Source organism: Heterodontus francisci, chromosome 4 (assembly GCF_036365525.1).
Source record: "Heterodontus francisci isolate sHetFra1 chromosome 4, sHetFra1.hap1, whole genome shotgun sequence".
NCBI classification, from domain to species: Eukaryota; Metazoa; Chordata; class Chondrichthyes; order Heterodontiformes; family Heterodontidae; genus Heterodontus; species Heterodontus francisci.
This window is the reverse complement of record NC_090374.1, coordinates 121,959,497-121,980,267: the sequence shown is the minus strand read 5'-3', so window position 1 is coordinate 121,980,267 and position 20,771 is coordinate 121,959,497. Positions and strand designations below refer to the sequence as shown.

At 43.3% G+C, this 20,771-nt stretch overlaps 1 protein-coding gene across 2 annotated transcripts in view; it reads left to right on the top strand.

Moving 5' to 3' along the window:
* The window catches only part of fancc (FA complementation group C), a 221,779-nt gene that overhangs the window by 195,500 nt on the left and 5,508 nt on the right, over window positions 1-20,771 (top strand). For both annotated transcript variants that reach the window (XM_068030085.1, XM_068030084.1), the window contains exons 12-13: window positions 1,502-1,586; window positions 16,688-16,859. In XM_068030085.1, the coding sequence (XP_067886186.1) occupies window positions 1,502-1,586; window positions 16,688-16,859 (257 nt within the window). The remainder of the gene's footprint in view (window positions 1-1,501; window positions 1,587-16,687; window positions 16,860-20,771) is intronic.

The window sequence follows — 20,771 nt, the reverse complement described above, 5'->3', positions numbered from 1 at the left end:
TTCAAGTGCACAGGAGAACCACGTGAAGTTTCATCTACCAGATGGGTATATTATCATGACAAATTGGATATAGGCCACTAAACTATACAAAACAACTTCTATAAAAAAAAAGTAGTACTATATAAATGGAATGCATGATGGGTTATAACTAGGTCTGAACAAGGTCTCTGGGAGTACACAGAATCCACAGTAGATTAGGATATAGTTTCAGTCTACTTTGGAACCGTTCATTGTTCCATAGAAATAAAACAAAAGTGACAAGATGACATCAATCCCTTTGAAAACTAGGTTTCTTTGCATCAAAGAAATTATTCGGTATTTTTGTTCAGGTAAACAATTTACAGCATTTATTTTTGTATATGCAACAGAAAAGATGTCTTGAAGCTGAGAAAAGATCTAGCCATTACTTACAATTCTGTAAAGAAGGTTCCTTTATGAATGAAAGGCATAGACTTCATGGACTGAGTTTTCTTGTCCTATTATCCTTGTTGACTTATAGAAATGTTTTTACCCTGAGCAGCAATTGTCAAACGAGATTTGTGTGAAAGATAGTGTTTTCACACAGCCATGGTGAGATCAGTAAGCCATCTTCCCAATTCCATTTCATGTAGGATCCTTACAGTCGGCAGAAAAGATATAATTTTAACTGGTCAAAATCAGATACAAGCCCAGTCTTCGAGGCAGAAGAACACCGTGTTGATCACTGTGTTTACCTGGTCACCTCAAAGTTAGGTTGAAAGCAGTGTTACAGTTAACAGTCTGCCCTTTCACCTCTGGGAGTGATATAATTGCTTATACTAATGTGTCTTATGGAAGACTGCTTCCTTCAGGGTCTATGTATTTACACTCTTTCTTTACTTTTTAATGTGCTTATTTCTTAAGCTAACACGAAAATAGTGAGAGTGCGATTTAAAAAATAAATTAAAAGTTCAAAGAAATTATAATCAAAGGGCCTGACATTGAAACAGATGTAAGGTGAATCTAAACTCAGTATCACAGTCTCAGAATCACAGTTCTCTTGTCTCCCTGACAAAGCTTTTGGTCATCTACCCTAATGTCTCCTTATGTGGCTCTGTGTCAAATTTTGTTTGATAATGCTCCTGTGAAGCACCTTGGGACATTTAACTATATTAAAAATGCAACAGAATTTTAAGTTGTCTCAACCCACACCCTACATTTCTCTGACTCTAAATTACTACTCTACCTTTGGAGGGTGTTATTTCAGTTATTATTGTCCTTCTTGGAAACATCTCTCAAAACCTAACCTCTTCCTTCAAAATGTTTTCTCTCTAATTGTGCTTTCTGGACAGTTATCTCTAATCTTTTCTGTTTCCTGATCAGTCCTCCATAACTTACTCCCTAAAGTGTTGAGGGATATTCTTCTATTTATGGTTCTGAAGAAATGCAAATTATTATTAATTTAGGTTGAATAGTTGTAGTCATCCATGTTTTTATTTTGTGTCACATATAACCATTCCTTTTGTTTCAAAAAAATCTTCAGATATGCCATCAGCTGCCTGGTCCCAGCACCTAATAAGTATTATTCAAATTTTGAAGAGGATTGTACAGGATAAAGAAGTCACACGGTGAGCTTTTAGCTTTGCTACAAATTATTTTCAGCAAATGAGAAATTTTGAAACATTTTCAAAGAGGCTCTTATTTCTATTCCTTGAGTCAGCACAAGAGATCTTTGTTCTCTGTGAACATTTGTCCTGTTTCAACAGTTACCTATGCTGTAATAAAACACTGATGGTTAAAGGCTGTTTATTTCATTAAAAAGTCACTTTCTCAATCATTCACATCTCCTGTGACATGTGAACGACTGCAGACTGTAATTTGAGATCTTAATATCAACATTTTGTATTTTTGCTCCTTTTCTTGGAAAACTGCTGTGAAATATTATCACATCACAGAATTTGATCCCATTAACTGTCTGATTCAGACTGTGTCAGTGAGAGCACAGCATTGTATTAATACAGGTGTGAAGTTGCAATTACCTATTGTATATTCCTACAGTACTCAGAATAACTAACTTCTCTTTAAGCATTTATGATCTTTAATTAGATGGCTTTTGTTTTGCATTCCTAGGATGTGGGCATCGCTGGTAAGGTCAGCATTTGTTGCCCATCTCTAATTGCCCTTGAGAATGTGGTGGTGAGCTGTCTTCTTGAACCACTGCAGTCAAAGAACAGTACAGCACAGGAACAGGCCATTCGGCCCTCCAAGCCTGCGCCGATCTTGATGCCTGCCTAAACTAAAACCTTCTGCACTTCTGGGGCCCATATCCCTCTATTCCCTTCCTATTCATGTATTTGTCAAGATGTCTCTTAAACGTCGCTATCGTATCTGCTTCCACCACCTCCCCTGGCAGCAAGTTCCAGATACTCACCACCCTCTGTGTAAAAAAAAAACTTGCCTCGCACATCCCCTCTAAACTTTGCCCCTCGCACCTTAAACCTATGTCCCCTAGTAACTGACTCTTCCACCCTGGGAAAAGGTTTCTGACTATCCACTCTGTCCATGCCGCTCATAACTTTGTAAACCTCTATCATGTCGCCTCTCCACCTCCGTCGTTCCAGTGAAAACAATACGAGTTTTTCCAACCTCTCCTCATAGCTAATGCCCTCCAGACCAGGCAACATCCTGGTAAACCTCCTCTGTACCCTCTCCAAAGCCTCCACGTCCTTCTGGTAGTGTGGCAACCAGAATTGCACGCAATATTTTAAGTGTGGCCGAACTAAGGTTCTGTACAGCTGCAACATGACGTGCCAATTTTTATACTCTATGCCCCGACCGATGAAGGCAAGCATGCCATATGCCTTCTTGACTACCTTATCCACCTGTGTTGTCACTTTGTGACCTGTGGACCTGTACGCCCAGATCTCTCTGCCTGTCAATACTCCTAAGGGTTCTGCCATTTACTGTACACCTCCCACCTGCATTAGACCTTCCAAAATGCATTACCTCACATTTGTCCGGATTAAATGATCTGCCATTTCTCCGCCCAAGTCTCCAACCGATCTATATCCTGCTGTATCCTCTGACAATCCTCATCACAGTCCACAACTCCACCAACCTTTCTGTCGTCCGCAAAATCAGACCAGCTACATTTTCCTCCAAATCATTTATATATACTACAAACAGCAAAGGTCCCAGCACTGATCCCTGCGGAACACCACTAGTCACATCCCTCCATTCAGAAAAACACCCATCCACTGTTACCCTCTGTCTTCTGTGACTGAGCCAGTTCTGTATCCATCTTGCCAGCTCACCTCTGATCCCGTGTGACTTCACCTTTTGCACCAGTCTGCCATGCGGGACCTTGTCAAAGACTTTACTAAAGTCCATATAGACAACATCCACCGCCGTTCCCTCTTCAATCATCTTCGTCACTTCCTCAAAAAACTCAATCAAATTAGTAAGACACGACCTCCCCTTCACAAAACCATGCTGTGTCTCGCTAATAAGTTTGTTTGTTTCCAAATGGGAGTAAATCCTGTCCCGAAGAATCCTCTCTAATAGCTTCCCTACCACTGACGTAAGGCTCACCGGCATATAATTTCCTGGATTATCCTTACCACCCTTCTTCAACAAAGGAACAACATTGGCTATTCTCCAGTCCTCTGGGACCTCACCTGTAGCCAATGAGGATGCAAAGATTTCTGTCAATGCCCCAGCAATTTCTTCCCTTGCCTCCCTCAGTATTCTAGGGTAGATCCCATCAAGCCCTGGGGACTTATCTACCTTAATGCTTTGCAAGACGCCCAACACCTCCTCCTTTTTGATAATGAGATGACTGAGACTATCTGCACTCCCTTCTCTAGGCTCATCATCCACCAAGTCCTTCTCCTTGGTGAATACTGATGCAAAGTACTCATTTAGCACCTCACCCATTTCCTCTGGCTCCACGCATAGATTTCCATCTCTGTCCTTGAGTGGGCCAACCCTTTCCCTGGTTACCCTCTTGCTCTTTATATATGTATGAAAAGCCTTGGGATTTTCCTTAATCCTGTTTGCCAATGACTTTTCATGACCCCTTTTAGCCCTCCTAACTCCTTGCTTAAGTTCCCTCCTACTGTCTTTATATTCCTCAAGTGCTTCATCTGTTCCTAGCCTTCCAGCCCTTACAAATGCTTCCTTTTTCTTTTTGACTAGGCTCGCAATATCCCGTGTTATCCAAGCTTCCCGAAACTTGCCAAACTTGTCTTTCTTCTTCACAGGAACGTGCTGGTCCTGGATTTTAATCAGCTGACATTTGAAAGACTCCCACATGTCAGATGTTGATTTACCCTCAAACAGCCGCCCCCAATCTAAATTCTTCAGTTCCTGCCTAATATTGTTATAATTAGCCTTCCTCCAATTTAGCACCTTCACCCGAGGACTACTCTTATCCTCATCCACAAGTACCTTAAAACTTATGGAATTATGGTCACTGCTCCCGAAATGCTCCCCCACTGAAACTTCGACAGTCCTTGGGGTGTAGCTACACCCACAGTGATGTTCGGAAGGGAGTTGTAGGATTTTGATCCAGCGACAGTGAAGGAACGGCGATTTATTTCCAAGTCAAGATGGTGTGTGTTTTGGAGGGGAACTCCCAGACGTCTGCTGTTCTTGTCCTTATAGGTGGTAGAGGTCACGGGTTTGGAAGGTTGTGTCGAAGGAGACTTGGCGAGTTGCTGCAGTGCATCTTGTAGATGGTAGACGAAGACTTACAATTATGATTATTCTGTGTTACATCATTATCAACATTAGTGATTCTGAAAGAGAGCTCTGACACAATGTCCAATTGAGGTCTTCAGATGGTACCAAAATGGCAATGTGGAATTCAGGGAGATTAGTTTTCATCTTCGGCCAAAGGGGTCTTGCAGATATTGAATGCTTGCAATGTAGTTGGCGTAAGCCATTTAAAGGAGAAATTCTAAATCTCAATAGGGCGGTGCAGTGGTTAGCACCGCAGCCTCTCAGCTCCAGGGACCCGGGTTCGATTCCGGGTACTGCCTGTGTGGAGTTTGCAAGTTCTCCCTGTGTCTGCGTGGGTTTTCTCCGGGTGCTGCGGTTTCCTGCCAAAAGACTTGCAGGTTGATAGGTAAATTGGCCATTATAAATTGTCACTAGTATAGGTAGGTGGTAGGGAAATATAGGGACAGGTGGGGATGTTTGGTAGGAATATGGGATTAGTGTAGGATTAGTATAAATGGGTGGTTGATGTTCGGCACAGACTCGGTGGGCCGAAGGGCCTGTTTCAGTGCTGTATCTCTAATCTAATCTAATCTAATCTAATCAGTTTGTTTACCAAATCCTTCAAGAAGTATTCTAGCCAACATACTGCTGAGTTGTGGAGAAATTCAACTTCTCATAATGAACATTTTCACAGTTGGACAATGTTATTGCATAGTTATCTTGAAGTGCATTGTGGATAGTGGTAGGTAGCTTTAAATGCAGTACTTGTGACTCTCTGGAGCTAAACCTGTGAGTTCGCTTCACTGCTGCTGGGTCAAAATCCTGGAACTCCCTTCCTAACAGCAACGTGGTTGTACTTACACTACACGGTCTGCAGCGGTTCAAGAAGACAGCTCACTATCACCTTCCCAAGGCCAATTAGAGATGGGCAACAATGCTGACCTTGCTAGCGACATTCACATCCAAGGAATGAATACAAAAAAAAAGAAAGCCATCGAATTAAAGATCATAAATGCTTAAAGAGAAGTTAGATATTCTGAGTACTGTAGGAATATACAGTAGGTAATTGCAACTTCACACCTGTATTAATACAATGCTGCGCTCTCACTGACGCAGTCTGAATCATACAGTTCTTCTTTGGCCTCCTTGTCTCAAGAGACAGTGGGTAAGCGTCTGGAGGTGGTCAGTGGTTTGTGAAGCAGTGCCTGGAGTGGCTATAAAGGCCAATTCTAGAGTGACAGACTCTTCCACAGGTGCTGCAGATAAAATTGGTTGTTGGGGCTGTTACACAGTTGGCTCTCCCCTTGCGCTTCTGTCTTTTTTCCTGCCAACTGCTAAGTCTCTTAGACTCGCCACACTTTAGCCCCGCCTTTATGGCTGCCCGCCAGCTCTGGCGGTCACTGGCAACTGACTCCCACATGTTGTGATCAATGTCACAAGACTTCATGTCGCATTTGCAGACGTCTTTAAAGCGGACACATGGACGGCCGGTGGGTCTGATACCAGTGACGATCTCGCTGTACAATGTGTCCTTGGGAATCCTGCCATCTTCCATTTGGCTCACATGGCCAAGCCATCTCAAGCACCGCTGGCTCAGTAGGGTATATATGCTGGGGATGTTGGCCGCCTCGAGGACTTCTGTGTTGGAAATACGGTCCTGTCACCTGATGCCAAGGATTCTCCGGAGGCAGCGAAGATGGAATGAATTGAGACGTCACTCCTGGTTGATATACGTTGTCCAGGCCTCGCTGCCATAGAGCAAGGTACTGAGGACACGGGCTTGATACACTCGGACTTTTGTGTTCCGTGTCAGTGCGCCATTTTCCCACGCTCTCTTGGCCAGTCTGGACATAGCAGTTGAAGCCTTTCCCATGCGCTTGTTGATTTCTGCATCGAGAGACAGGTTACTGGTGATAGTTGAGCCAAGGTAGGTGAACTCTTGAACCCCTTCCAGAGCATGGTCGCTGATATTGATGGATGGAGCATTTCTGACGTCCTATCCCATGATGATTGTTTTCTTGAGGCTGATGGTTAGGCCAAATTCATTGTAGGCAGCCGCAATCGCTGAATCTCTGCAGACACTCTTCAGTGTGAGATGTTAATGTAGCGTCAGCAAAGAGGAGTTCCCTGATGAGGACTTTCCGTACTTTGGTCTTCGCTCTTAGACGGGCAAGGTTGAACAACCTGCCACCTGATCTTGTGTGGAGGAAAATTCTTTCTTCTGAAGACTTGAACGCACATGAGAGCAGCAGGGAGAAGAAGATCCCAAACAGTGTAGGTGCGAGAACACAGCCCTGTTTCACGCCACTCAGGATAGGAAAGGGGTCTGTTGAGGCGCCGCTATGCTGAATTGTGCCTTTCATATCGTCATGGAATGAGGTGTTGATACTTAGTAGCTTTGGTGGACATCCGATCTTTTCCAGTAGTCTGGAGACCACGTCTGCTGACGAGGTCAAAGGCTTTGGTATCAATGAAAGCAATGTAGAAGGGCATCTGTTGTTCGCGGCATTTCTCCTGTAGCTGACGAAGGGAGAACAGCATGTCAATGGTCGATCTCTCTGCTCAAAAGCCACACTGTGCCTCAGGGTAGACACGCTCAGCCAGCTTCTGGAGCCTGTTTAAAGCGACTCGAGCGAAGACTTTCCACACTATGCTGAGCAGGGAGATTCCACGGTAGTTGTTGCAGTCACCGCAGTCACCCTTGTTCTTATAGAGGGTGATGATATTGGCATCACGCATGTCCTGGGGTACCGCTCCCTCGTCCCAGCACAGACAAAGCAGTTCGTAGAGTGCTGAAAGTATAGCAGGCTTGGCACTCTTGATGATTTCAGGGGTAATGCCGTCCATCCCAGGGGCTTTTCCGCTGGCTAGAGAATCAATGGCATCACTGAGTTCCGATTTTGTTGGCTGTACGTCCAGCTCATCTATGACTGGCAGAGACTGGGCTGCATTGAGGGCGGTCTCAGTTACAACATTTTCCGTGGAGTACAGTTCTAGGTAGTGCTCAACCCTGCGGTCCATTTGTTTGCGTTGTGTCCCCTGATTTAGATTTGAGGGGGTCGATCTTCTTGATGGTTGGCCCAAAAGCTCTCTTAATACCATCATACATTCCTCTGATGTTTCCGGTGTCAGAGGCCAGCTGAATATGACTGCATAGGTGTTGCCAGTAGTTATTTGCGCAGCGCCTGGCTGTTCTTTGTGCAGCGCTTCTGGCTGCTTTAAGTGCTACGGATGTTAACTCGCTGGGGGCTTTCTTGTAGTTCAACAGTGCAATGCGCTTAGCGGCTGTGACAGGTTCCAGCTCTTCAAAGTGAGATTGAAACCAATCTGCATTCTGCTTCACACATTTGCCATAGGTGGTCATAGCTGAGTCATAGATGGCGTCTCTGATGTGGGCCCACTTGGTCTCTGCATCCCCTGTGGGAGTGTTTTGAAGGGTTTTTTCAAATGAATTTAAAAACTTATGTAACAGCTGTGGATAAGAAATTCTGCTGGAATTGATGTGTGAGCGGCCCTTCTGCTTGGAGTGATGCAGCTTCTTTGGTTTGAGTCTAACCTTGCTGCATTGGTGGTAGGTGACGTAGTCCACACTGTGGAAGCTGCATGTGATTTGAACGCTGTTTAGGGAGGCTCGCCTTGTGACGATGAGGTCCAGCTGGTGCCAACGACATGATTTTGAGTGCCTCCAAGAAACCTGGTGACAGGGTTTAGTAAGAAAGAACGAGTTGGTGATGCAGAGGTTATGATAGGTACACAACTCAAGCAGTCTCTGTCCATTCTCATTCATCCTTCCAATGCCATAGCACCCAAGGCAGGAGGGCCATGAGTCGTGGTCGGCCCCAACCCTGACATTAAAGTCCCCCAGCAGGAACAGGTGTTGGGGATGCTACGAATGATATTATGGAGTTCCTCGTCGAACTGGTCTTTCGCTTCATGTGGGGAGCAGAGTGTTGGAGCATAGATGCTGAGTAGGTGTACTGGACCAGAGGCGGTGAGCAGTCGGATGGACAGTATGCGTTCCGAGCCATTTGAAGGTGGCTCTGTCATGCTGAGCAAAGAGTTTCTGATGGTGAAGCCCACTCCACTCTTGGTTCTTCAGGATCCCTACCCTGCCAGAAGAAGGTGTAGTCTTGCTCTCTTAGAGATCCGCTCGCAGGGAGGCGTGTCTCCTGAAGTGCTGCAATGTCCACGTTGAGTCTACTGAGCTCGTTGTTAATGATGGCGGTCTTCTGAGAATCGTTGATTTGTGTAAGGTGTTCCGACAGGCCAGGACACCGAGTTCTGACGTTCCAGCTTGCAAAACGAAGGGCTGGTAGCTTCTTTCCTTTTTTTGTCATGCTGTTTGGTGTGGTGTTGCAGCCCAGTTTTCGAGCAATGACCCTGTGCTCCAAGCACCCATTGAAGCAGGTGGACTGTGGCGGGACAGAACCTTACTGACCAGGGGCTGCCCGGTTTGAGGTGGGCGGTAGCTGTCCAGTGAGAGACCTCTCCCACCGACAAAGGCAACCCGTGGCGCCCAATCTCAACGCCAATTGAGCTGGACTTATAACCCTTAACTGCTGCCTTCTGTGTTGTTTTGGTCGCTGTGAAGTCCTCGAGGCGGCCAACATCCCCAGCTTATACACACTACTGTGTCAGCGGCGCTTGAGATGGCTTGGCCATGTGAGCCGCATGGAAGATGGCAGGATCCCCAAAGACACATTGTACAGCGAGCTCGCCACTGGTATCAGACCCACCGGCCGTCCACACCTCCACTTTAAAGACGTCTGCAAACGTGACATGAAGTCCTGCAACATTGATCACAAGTTGTGGGAGTCAGTTGCCAGCGTTCGCCAGAGCTGGCGGGCAGCCATAAAGGCGGGGCTAAAGTGTGGCGAGTCGAAGAGACTTAGTAGTTGGCAGGAAAAAAGACAGAGGTGCGCAAGGGGCGAGCCAACTGTGTAACAGCCCCGACAAACAAATTTTTCTGCAGCACCTGTGGAAGAGCCTGTCACTCTAGAATTGGCCTTTATAGCCACTCCAGGCGCTTACCCATTGTCTCTCAATATAAGGAGGCCAAAGAAGAGGCGACTATGGAGTGACCTCGCCATGGCGCATGCCTGGGCGAATCTATGGAGGTTGTGAGTTGCCCAAGCGTCAAAACCTCCCTCTCGGCCTTCCTGGTGGGGTGCAAAGGAGTGCAGAGCACGATGTTTGGCACCGGTATGGCTGCAGGAACTACCGGAAACATGCCAAAGGTGACACATGACCGCCTTCGGGGTTCCACTCCGGATTTTCTGTTAGGGTTTACTCCTTTAGCCTTGGTCTCTCCCGAGACGCCCGCAAGGCAGTGGGGTTGTTAGGGCCCCTACTCAGGGATAGCTGGAAGCCGCTGGGAGGAGGTGAGGGGGAGGGGTGCCGTGGGAAGGGGTGGAGGGAACGGGGTGCGAGGGGGAGCTGTGAAGTGGGCTGCAGGGGGGTAGGGGAGGGGGTGCGAGGGGGGAGCTGGGAAGGGGGTACAATAGGGGGGGAGGGGGTGTGGGGTGAGCTGGGAGGGGGGGAGCTGGGAAGGGGGTGCAAGTCAAAATACATTTCATCAGTTCCCACCATCGCCGCCGAGAAAGCTCACCACGTCCTCCGGGAGGTGGGCGACAGCTTCAAGCGTCAGTACCAGCAGGAATTCGCCGACATTGCGCTGCAGATGCGCTTCGAGCCGTACACCTCCTGCGGGCGCTTTGAAGCTGTGGCCGAGGAGCTTTTCCACGATGGAGTCAACTGGGGCCGAGTCGTGGCTTTTTTTAGTGTTCGGGGGCACCTTTTTCTCAATACTTCCCCTCTGTACTGATCTTATTTCCCTTGCGTTCTGCTGCTCCTTTCTCTCTGCACTGAAGTTACCGCACGCTGTGGCCGCGGACGTTCTGGACGATGTAGACAACAAGATAGAAGATCAGAGTATCACCAGCTGTATTTTACAGTTTTGTCCAGTAGAGAAGTGTAGCCTTGGCGTCCAGAAATCTGAATGTCAATTTGAGCAAAGTTCAGTGCTCAATGAAGAAAACAAAGAGCAGGTATGGCTGGGAGAGGGCATATAGCTAAAGGCATACAGTTAAAGGGATCAAATTCTATGATGTGATAACATTTCACAGCAGTTTTCCAAGAAAAGGAGCAAAAATACAAGAGGGTAAAGGAAGTCCTGAAATAACACATAGTTTAAGGGAATTTCCATCTGGGATGTACTTCAATTATTTATGATCTCCAATACAAAGTGACAACTAATAAGAGTCTTGAGTTAACCATTGTAGCTTAAAAAGAGTTATACTGTTTGCAATTACAGACTTTTGGCTCGAACATATGTTGAACATTTTTATGAGCTATAATTTTGTGTTACAAGGCAAAAACTGATATTGACAAAATAACTCCTGTTCATGCTCTCTTTTCTTCCACACTGTTGGAGAGAAAGCAACCTCTCCTCAGGTCTCTGCCAGAGTCACAAGTACAATATTCAACCTGATTCCAAACTGCAATAGGTGGGAGTTGAACACCAGCGAGTTCCAGCCACAGCATGAGTATAAATTTCAAATAGAATGCTGAGAGATCATTTTCAAAATCTTTCTTCAGTGAGTTTCACGATCCAACTTAAAATCCTTCAGTTTTACATTCAAATAAAAGACAAACCCAACCCCTCCCAGTTCACCCTCACCATTAACTCCCAGGCAGAAGTGCAAGTTGCCTCTCTCATCTATATCTATTATTGTTTTTTGGGGGGGCAAGGAATGTACACATCAGTTTTTGCTTTTCAGTTTTCGAAACCACCTCTAATTTTATTGCAGTGCTGCAGTCACTGTCTTGCATTAACAAATTGCTCAGGATAATTTTTCAAATGTTCTTACATTTCAAATCAATGCAACTTGTGACACAAAATAAGCTTTGTTTATAGTGTCAACTGTAGACTGTTGTCTTGGTGAAACTGTGTTATTTAATTAGGTTTCAAAAGCAGTAGTCAGAAAAAATAGATATGTTCTGTTTAACTTGGGTGAACTAAGGTTCATACAGGCACATGTGGCTTCAAAACTAAACTTGTTAATCCCATTTTTTGACTGATAGTTATTTGTAACCCTTTACTTTGCATGGAGAAACTTGCAATCCAGTAGCTTTTTTAATCACAATAAAAGGTTCCCATTGAAGGCAAAAACCTGATGAGTATAATCAACTAATCTTACAGAAACAACTGGGCACATTTTCTCTTCCGCTAACCAATTAAACAAACAGAGAATTGGGTGGGTTCCCTAAAGCAGGACATTTCTAACCTTCCAATTTTCCTGTGTTCACTGCACTTTATTATAGGATTATTATAAAGCTTCCAAAAAGCTTTTCAGTAAGAGAAAATTGCCCAACATTTCCCCCCCCCCCCCCTTAAGTTGCTGACCTTTTTTTAAAAAGGGAAATTGAATTAAGTAGACATGGTGGCGTGAATCACCACCTTCTTTGCTGTAACATTCTATGATTCGTGGTGGTGTACGGTTCCTCTTTTTTATATCACCCAGGGGTCTAACATGCAGAAATCCAGCACCATGTCCAAAAATCTCAAACAAGTTACTGAGACATTCCCACCGGGAGACTTTATGGCAGGAATTTCCTTGGCGCTGGTCCCACCCTGCTGTCTTATCTTCGGCAGTTATGGCAGCAGAGCTCTGAGAATGTTGTCTCTCTGCAACCAAACATAGGCACCAAATGATGGATACATTTACTTACCAGGCCTTCATGTAATTTGTTCCAGTAACTGTGCTTCCAAGGCTGATTTTCCTCATCAACTTTCCATTGAATATCTGTCTTCAGTGTGGTGGAGATTTATGCAGGACAGCTTGCAATCTTAATGTCCTAGACATCCTTGTTCAATGCTGTGTATCAGACTTATTCGTTGATAAATACTTAATCCAAATCCTTATGTGAGGGGCTTTGGAGTGAGACAAGCTCACCGTGAGGTTGATTCTCCCTCCAAGAGACTGAGAGGTTCTCTTTTTGTCCTCTTCCTGAAGCAATTTAACATATTGCCAAAATTCTACACCACAGTTGTGCATAGATCTCACACTAGAGATTCCTTACATATGCAGGTGTTTTCAATTGGAAAGGACAACTTTTGGAACTCGTTTATCTTGTATGCCACAAGCTTTCTATCCTGCTTTGAGACTTTGAAGAAAAACAAAAGCACCCTTTTACCCCTTCTCAGCATTATCCAGCAGATCTGCATCCAAGCTAAAGTTGGCACCCAGCAGAATCCTCAGGTAAGTAGATGAGACCCTATCCGCCTCCTCCATATCTTACAATTATTACCTTTGGGATTCCCCTCGACTCATTTTGTGTTTTTCTTTTTAAACGAATCTGCATTTTATGTAATGTCATTGACAGCCTCAGAATTTCCCAAAGTGCTGGGCAAACAAAGGATGAATATTAAAATGCAGGGTAAAAGAAGTAAATTTAGATAAACAGTATAAAATTATGTTTATTTAAATAAGATTTCTACCTATTTTTCTGCGTCGTCTCTATCTTTCCACCTTATATGGAGTTTGAATAGCTAAAGCTAGTTCCAAAGACAGGTATTTAGGGTACCAGAAATTGAATACTGATTTGACCTGATCTTGCCACTGAGCTATCGTGTCAAACCAAGATGCAAAAATTGGACTGCATTCAAAAGCCCGAACCAGTTCGAGTGCCTGTGAGATAATTCAACAACAAAAGGAGATGGGCAGTGTAGAAAGGGTTTATCCAATCTGTTCCTCCCAGTGCCTTGTTCAAAAGGCCATACTTCATTTCAGCTCATGCAGTGTATTTTGCCATGATTTCAACCATGGCATTGTCTTATGAAGTTAAAGTTTTTATTTACCTCTGGAAAATGTACTTGTTGCCAATCTGTTGAGATTCACTCAGTGTGTGATAAGAATATAAGAAATAGGAACAGGAGTGGGCCATTTGGCTCATCAAGCATGCTCCACTATTCAGTATGATCATGGCTGAACTTCTACTTCAACTTCACTTTTCCCACCCTATCTCCATATCCCTTAGTGCCCAAACATCTATTGATCTCAGTCCTGAATAAACTCAATGACTGAGCACCCACAGCCCTCTGGATTAGAGAATTATAAAGAGACTCAATCCTCTGAGTGAATATTTTTATCCTGATCTCCGGCCTAAATGGCCAACCCTTTCTCATGAGATTGTGACCTCTATATCTAGATTCTCCAACCAGTGGAAACAGCCTTTCAGCATCTACCCTGTCTAGCCCTCTCAGAATCTTTATATGTTTCAATTATTACGACCGACCGCTCCTGTCAAAGCCCCCAATCAAAATATATGATTCTGATTGTGGTGGGAGAAACCCACTGATAATTCAATCTCATTGCTCCACAGATCGCCTAACGTATCATTTAAACATTTCCAAATTAAAGAAAGACCCAGCCAAATTGTACCATCTATTAACTCCTGAATGAGGCTAACCAAACCAGGTGTCTTTAAATCAACAAGTTAACTCTTTAATTAGAAGAACTAAATTCTTGAATACTATGAAGACATAAACAACATTTAAAATAGAAAAAATTAGAGTCTTTGCAAATTTACAGTCTTGAAGTCCTCACGGAATGTTGCTTTCCTTCTCTAGCGACTTTCAACAATTAACGACTTGCAAACACTTTCAGCAGAATCAATCTGACTTTAGAGTTTTTTGAGAGATAAAAGATTGTCACAGTCTAACTTCCCTTTCTTCAATTTAAATTACCAGAGATCTCTGTTTTGGCTTGACTTTTTTTTGAATTTTGAGAGATGATAATAAAACAGCCTAAAATCCTATTCCTTCAGTTTAAATGGTAGAGCGCTCTTTTTCCAGGTGCTAACACCAGCTATTTGTGTCCTCTGTCTCTCTGTTCTGTTAGAACAAACTGTCTTCAACTAAAAGCCAGTTCAAAACTGAATTGTAACAAATGTATCAGGAGACTCACTCCCAGTGGCAATATCTATGGTAACGAGAATGCACCCTTTGAATCGCAGTCTCCAAATGGCTGTTTCCAACGGCAGCTGAAAATGCACATTTCTATAACTCCTGAGGCTTGCTGGTTCTTAAAGAAATACTGATCCTTTGCAATCCTTAAAGGCAAACCGCATGTTCCCGAACTACAGGACTATAACAGAATGAGATCACCTCTCATTCTTCTAAACTCCAGAGTATAAACCCATTACGCTTAATCTAATCCTTGTAGGGTAACCCTCTCATGCCAGGAATCAATGTAGTGAACCTTAGTTGTACCCCCTCTCAGGCAAGTAAATCCTTCCTTAGGTAGAGACCCAAACTGTACACACTACTCCAGGTGTGGTCTCACCAAAGCCCTGTACTATTGCAGGAAGACTTTGTTGCTCTTGCACGCCAACCCCCTTGCAATAAAGCCCAACGTACCATTTGCCTTCAATAATTGCTTGCTGTACCTGCATGTTTTTTTTTAAGAGATACAGCACTGAAACAGACCCTTCAGCCCACCGAGTCTGTGCCGACCAACAACCACCCATTTTTATACTAACCCTACAGTAATCCCATATTCCCTACCACCTACCTACACTAGGGGCAATTTACAACAGCCAATTTACCTATCACCTTCAAGTCTTTGGCGGTGGGAGGAAAGCGGAGCACCCGGCGAAAACCCACGCGGTCACAGGGAGATCTTGCAAACTCTGCACAGGCAGTACCCAGAATCGAACCCGGGTCCCTGGGTAACTTTGTTAACTTTGTGTTTCGTGTACAAGGATACCCAAATGCCTCTGAACAGCAACATTTAATCGTTTCTCACCATTTAAAAAAATATGCTGTTTTTCTATTTTTACTACCAAAGTGAATAACCTCAAATTTCCTCACACTATGATCCACCTGCCACCTTCTTGCCCGCTCACTAACCTGTATATATGTCTTTGCAGACTCTTCTTGAACATTGTTGAACAGTGGGGTTACGTTTGCTACCTTCCAAGAAATTGGAAATTCAGGAAGACCAAAACCAATGCATCCACACTCTCTGAAGCCACCTTTTTAAAATCCTAGGGTGTGGGCTATCCGGTCTGGAAGATTTTTCAGCTTTTAGTTCCATTAATTTTTGCAGTACATTTTCTTTACTCACTCCCATTAGACCTTTAGTTCCGCAAAGTTTCCAGTATGTTCTTTGTGTCCTCTACTGTGAAGACAGACTCAAAATATTTGTTTAATGACTCTGTCATTTCTTATTCCTTATTGCCAGCGACACCCAGGTCCTGTGAATGATATAAAAACAGACTAAGAGTTTTTTTTTAATTTCTTGCTAGTTTACTTCCATATTCTATTTTCTCCCTCTTTATCAATTTCTTGTTTATTTCTAAAATCCTTTCAATCTTCAGGCTTACTAATCTTTTTTGGCAACATAGTAAGCTTCTTCTTTTAATCTAATACTATCCTTAACTTCTCTAGTTAGCCATAGCTGTACCACTTTTTCCAATTAAGTTTTTATTCCTCAAGGCAATGTATATTTGTTGAGAATTATAAATTAGTTATATATTTGCCATTACGTATCTACTGTCATATTTTTTAATCTAACCTCGCAAACTACCTCAGGCATCTCGCCTCATACCTTTGTAAATAACTGCACTGTTTAGTAGGTGCTCAGCTTTACAGTTTTACAAGAATTTTCTTGTGGAAACAATATGTAACATATAAGTCATCTTCAAACTGTTCTAGGCAAACAGCTGTGGACAACATCTGATGATGCAAGAAAATTAATGGTGACCTGCCAGATTCCTATGTGGTAACAACAGTAACACCAGATGAACGCAGCTGCCCAGCACATTTCATATTCACAGGACTGCTGCTGAAAGTTACACAAGGGGCAATAAAAGGAAGGATGGGTTCACAAGTGTGGGGCACTAGTGCAATATTTGGCTTAATGTTGGGAAAAGATTGGAATAAACTGACTGCATTTTTGTTTATTTTGATGCTAACTTACAATTTTTCTGACTTGTGTTGCAGAACCTCTGCAGATCTGTTTGAGAACTGGTTTTTGCTAGTTCATTTTGGAGACTGGGTGAATGTTGCCTTACAGCAATTAATGACGGGAGATGATAACTCAGAAATGCTGCTTTGGCTTTTGCTGTTTTACTATAAGCCACATGAGGAAAACCAACAAGGAAGTCATTTACTGGTGGGTTTCCGTCACGTGCAATAATTTTAATCAATAAATAGTTTCTAGTAATTTGGGTTTTTATTTCCTTTTTCACATCTCCATGCACCTTCCCAGGGGTTTAGAAGATTGGTTGCAGCTTCTACCAATGGCAGGTTCATTGCAGCAGTAACCAATAACATTATCTGTATTATCCAGTAAATAACAGCTAACTGAAAGAAAGATCCTGCCTGACTATGCTTCTTGACATTTTTGTGAAAGTGATATCCCAAATAAAAAGTGGAAAAGATTGTGATGTAGTGTACTTAGATTTCCAGAAGCCTTTTGATAAGTTTTTTTTCCATAAAAGGCTGCTACTGAAATTGAAAGGAGTGGAAATTCAAGGTAAAATCTGATTTGGATAAATTAACTGAGGGAAAGAAAGCTGCAGTTACTTTATAGGGTGGTGACGTTGGGATGGGGGAGGTTTTCCATTTAGTGTCCCAGAGAATGGCACTGGAGCCCCAAGTATTCCTAATCTACATTAACAACTTGAATTTTAGAAACCCCATGCAAATCAGTAAAATTTACATCTGATGCTAAACTAGAAGAGGCAGTTGAGTTGGAGGAAGCAGCCTGGCACCTGCAAAATCTGCAAAGAGGCAGTATTGTGGGTGATGAAATTCATTATGGACAGTGATGAAATTCATTATAAATGTGAACAAGGTACTGGACATCGAAAAGCAAAATGGGTGTCTTTATGTGTACAGGGCCGGCGGCGCGCTTTGAAGCGGGCCGCCTGACCCACCACAAAAACTGCTGGGATTCCCATTCAGGCTGAAAAAGGGGCAGAACCATGCCTGATCCAAGTTCCACACTAGTCCCTCCCCTACTACCAAAGCCACAGCCTCCCTGCCCTCAGCAATTTCAGAGCCAATAAGCTTAGACTTTCTGAGATACAATTTGATGATTATGGTGAGGTGATCACGATATTATTTCTTTGTAAATGATGAGTTTTAAATGCCACAGCTCACTGAAGCTGTAATTCATAGGTGATTCACATATTTGATCAGTGACCTTTATTTGTTCTCCCCTCCCATTCAATCCAGTTTATCCTCATCCTTTTTAGGGGTTTAAAGAAGTACAGAGGGTATAGGAAGGGAATTCCAGAGAATAGAATCAGAGTGGTGAAGGCTGCTTCAATGATAGTTACGCAGTAGGCCAGAGTTGGAAGATTGAAGGATGTTGGGAAAGTAAGGCTGGAGGAGGTTACAGGAGTAGGGTGGAGAAAGGCTATTGAGGGATTTGAAAATTAGGATGAAGACTTTAAAATTACATAGAATTACATTAACATAGAAAAGGGTCATTCGCACAACCAGTCCATGCTGGCTTTTATGCTCCACTTGAGCCTCCTCCCATTCTTCCTCTCTAACTCTATCAGCACAATTACCTTCTCCCTCATATGCTTCTCTAGCTTCCCCTTAAATGGATCTATACTATTTGTCTCTACTACTCTCTTGGTAGCAAATTTCACATTCTCATCACTCTCTGGTAAAGAGGTTTCTTCTGAATGCCCTATTTGATTTCTTGGTGACTATCTTTCTTGATGGCCTTTAGTCCTGCTTTTTCCCCACAAATGGAAACACTCTGTGTCTCTATCAAAACCATTCATAAAGACCTCTATTAGGTCACCCTTTAGCCTTCTCATTTCAAAAGGACCCAGCCTCTTCACCCTTTCCTGATGGGTATAACCTCGCAATTCTGGTATCATCCTTGTAAATCTTTTTTGCACCCTCTCCAGTGCCTCAATATCCTCCTTATAATATGGTGACCAGAACTGTAAACAGTACTCCAAGTGTGATCTGACCAAGGTTTGATAAAAGCCAAGCATAAACTCTCTACTTTTCAATTTTATCCCTCAAGAAATAAACCCTGGTACTTGTTTTTTTTAAATGATCGTATTAGCCTGCATAGCTACTTTTAGTATCATAGCTACTTTTAGTGATTTGTGTATTTGTGCTTCCACATCCCTTTATTCCTTCACCCCATTTATATTCCAAGTGATATGTGACCTCTTTATTTTTCTTACCAAAATGTAATGTCACAATTATCTATGTTGAAATTCATTTTCTAATTATATGCCCATTCTGCAAATTTATTAATGTTTTCATGTAATGTGTCGCAGTCCTCCTCAGTGTTGACTAACCGTCCCAATTTGGTGTTGCCTGCAAATTTAGAAATGGTGTTTTTGATGCCAAAGTCTAAATAGTTAATAAAAATTGTTAACACAGTAGTCCCAGTGCTGATTCTTGTGGGACTCCACTTCCCACTTTCTGTCACTCTGATTATCTACCTTTTATCCCTAATCTCTGCTTTTTGTCTTGTAACCAACTAGCTATCCATTTTGCTACTTGTCAGAGCATTCAAAGTCAGGAGACTTATTAGTATATTACATGGTGCCTTATTAAAGACCTTTTGGAAATCTAGATTTTATTACATCTACTGCATTACCATTGTGTATGCTCTGTTACCTTTTCAAATAATTCAATGATGTTGGTCAAGCAAGACTTTCCCTTTTGAAATCCATGTTGACCATTCATCATTATATTTTTGGTTTCTAGATGTTTTTCTATTTTCTCCTTCAGTAGTAGGAATAATAATAGAATCCTGCTAACGTTAAACTGACTTGTCAATAGTTTCCTGGACATGCTCTATCTCCTTAAATATAGATATAATATTAGCTATTCCCTAATTCTCTGGCACCATACCATTTTCTAACAAATTATTAAATATGTATAATTTTTTAAATTCAATCATGGGCCATCCCTAATTGCCCTTGAGAAGGTGGTGGTGAGATGCCTTCTTGAACTGCTGTTAGGGAGAAAGTCCCAGGATTTTGACCCAGTGACAGTGATAGTTCCAAATCAGAATTGTGTGTGACTTGGAGGGGAACTTGCAGGTGGTGATGTTCTCATACTTCAGCTGCACTTCTAGGTGGTGGAAGTCATGTGTTTGGAAGGTGCTGTCAAAGGAGCCTTGGTAAGCTGCAGCAGTGCATCATCTAGATACACACTGCTGTCATTGTTCACTGGTGGTGGAAGAAGTGAATGTTTAAGGTTGTGAATGGGGTGCCAATCAAGAGGGCTATTTTGCACTGGATGGTGTTGAGCTGCTCGAGTGTCATTGGAGTTGCGCTCATCCCGGCAAGTGGAGAATATTCCATCACACTCCTGACTGGTGCCTTGTATATGGTTTGTTTTGGGGAGTCAGGAGGTGAGTTTCCAGCCACAAAATGCCCAGCCTCTGACCTGTTCTTGTAGCTACAGTATTTATATGGCTTATCCATTTAAGGTTCTGGTTAGTGGTAACCCCAAGATGCTAATGGTGGGGATTCAGCGATGGTAATGCCATTGAATGTCAAGGGGAGATATTTAGATTCTCTCTTGTTGGAGATGGTCATTGCCTGGCACTTGTGCGATGCGAATGTTACTTGCCACTTATCAGCTCAAGCCTGAATGTTGTCCAGGTCTTACTGCATGTGGATATGGACTGCTTCAGTATCTGAGGAGTTATGAATGATACTGCACAGCGTACAATCAGCAAATCATCCCCATTTTTGACCTTATGCTGGAGGGAAGGTCGTTGATGAAGTAGCTAAAGATAGTTGGGTCTAGGACACTGCCCTGAGGACGTCCTGTGGTGATAACCTCGGCTGAGATTATTGGCTCCAACAAGCACAACCATCTTCCTTTGTGCTAGATATGACTCCAATCTGTGGAGAGGTTTCCCCCGATTCCTATTGAATCCGGTTTTGCTAGGGCTCCTTGATGCCATTCTCGGTCAAATGCTGCCTTGATGTCCAGGGCAGTCACTCTCATCTCACCTCGAGTTCAGCTCTTTTATCCATGTTTGGACCAAGGCTGTAATGAGGTCCGGAGCTAAGTGGCCCTGGCG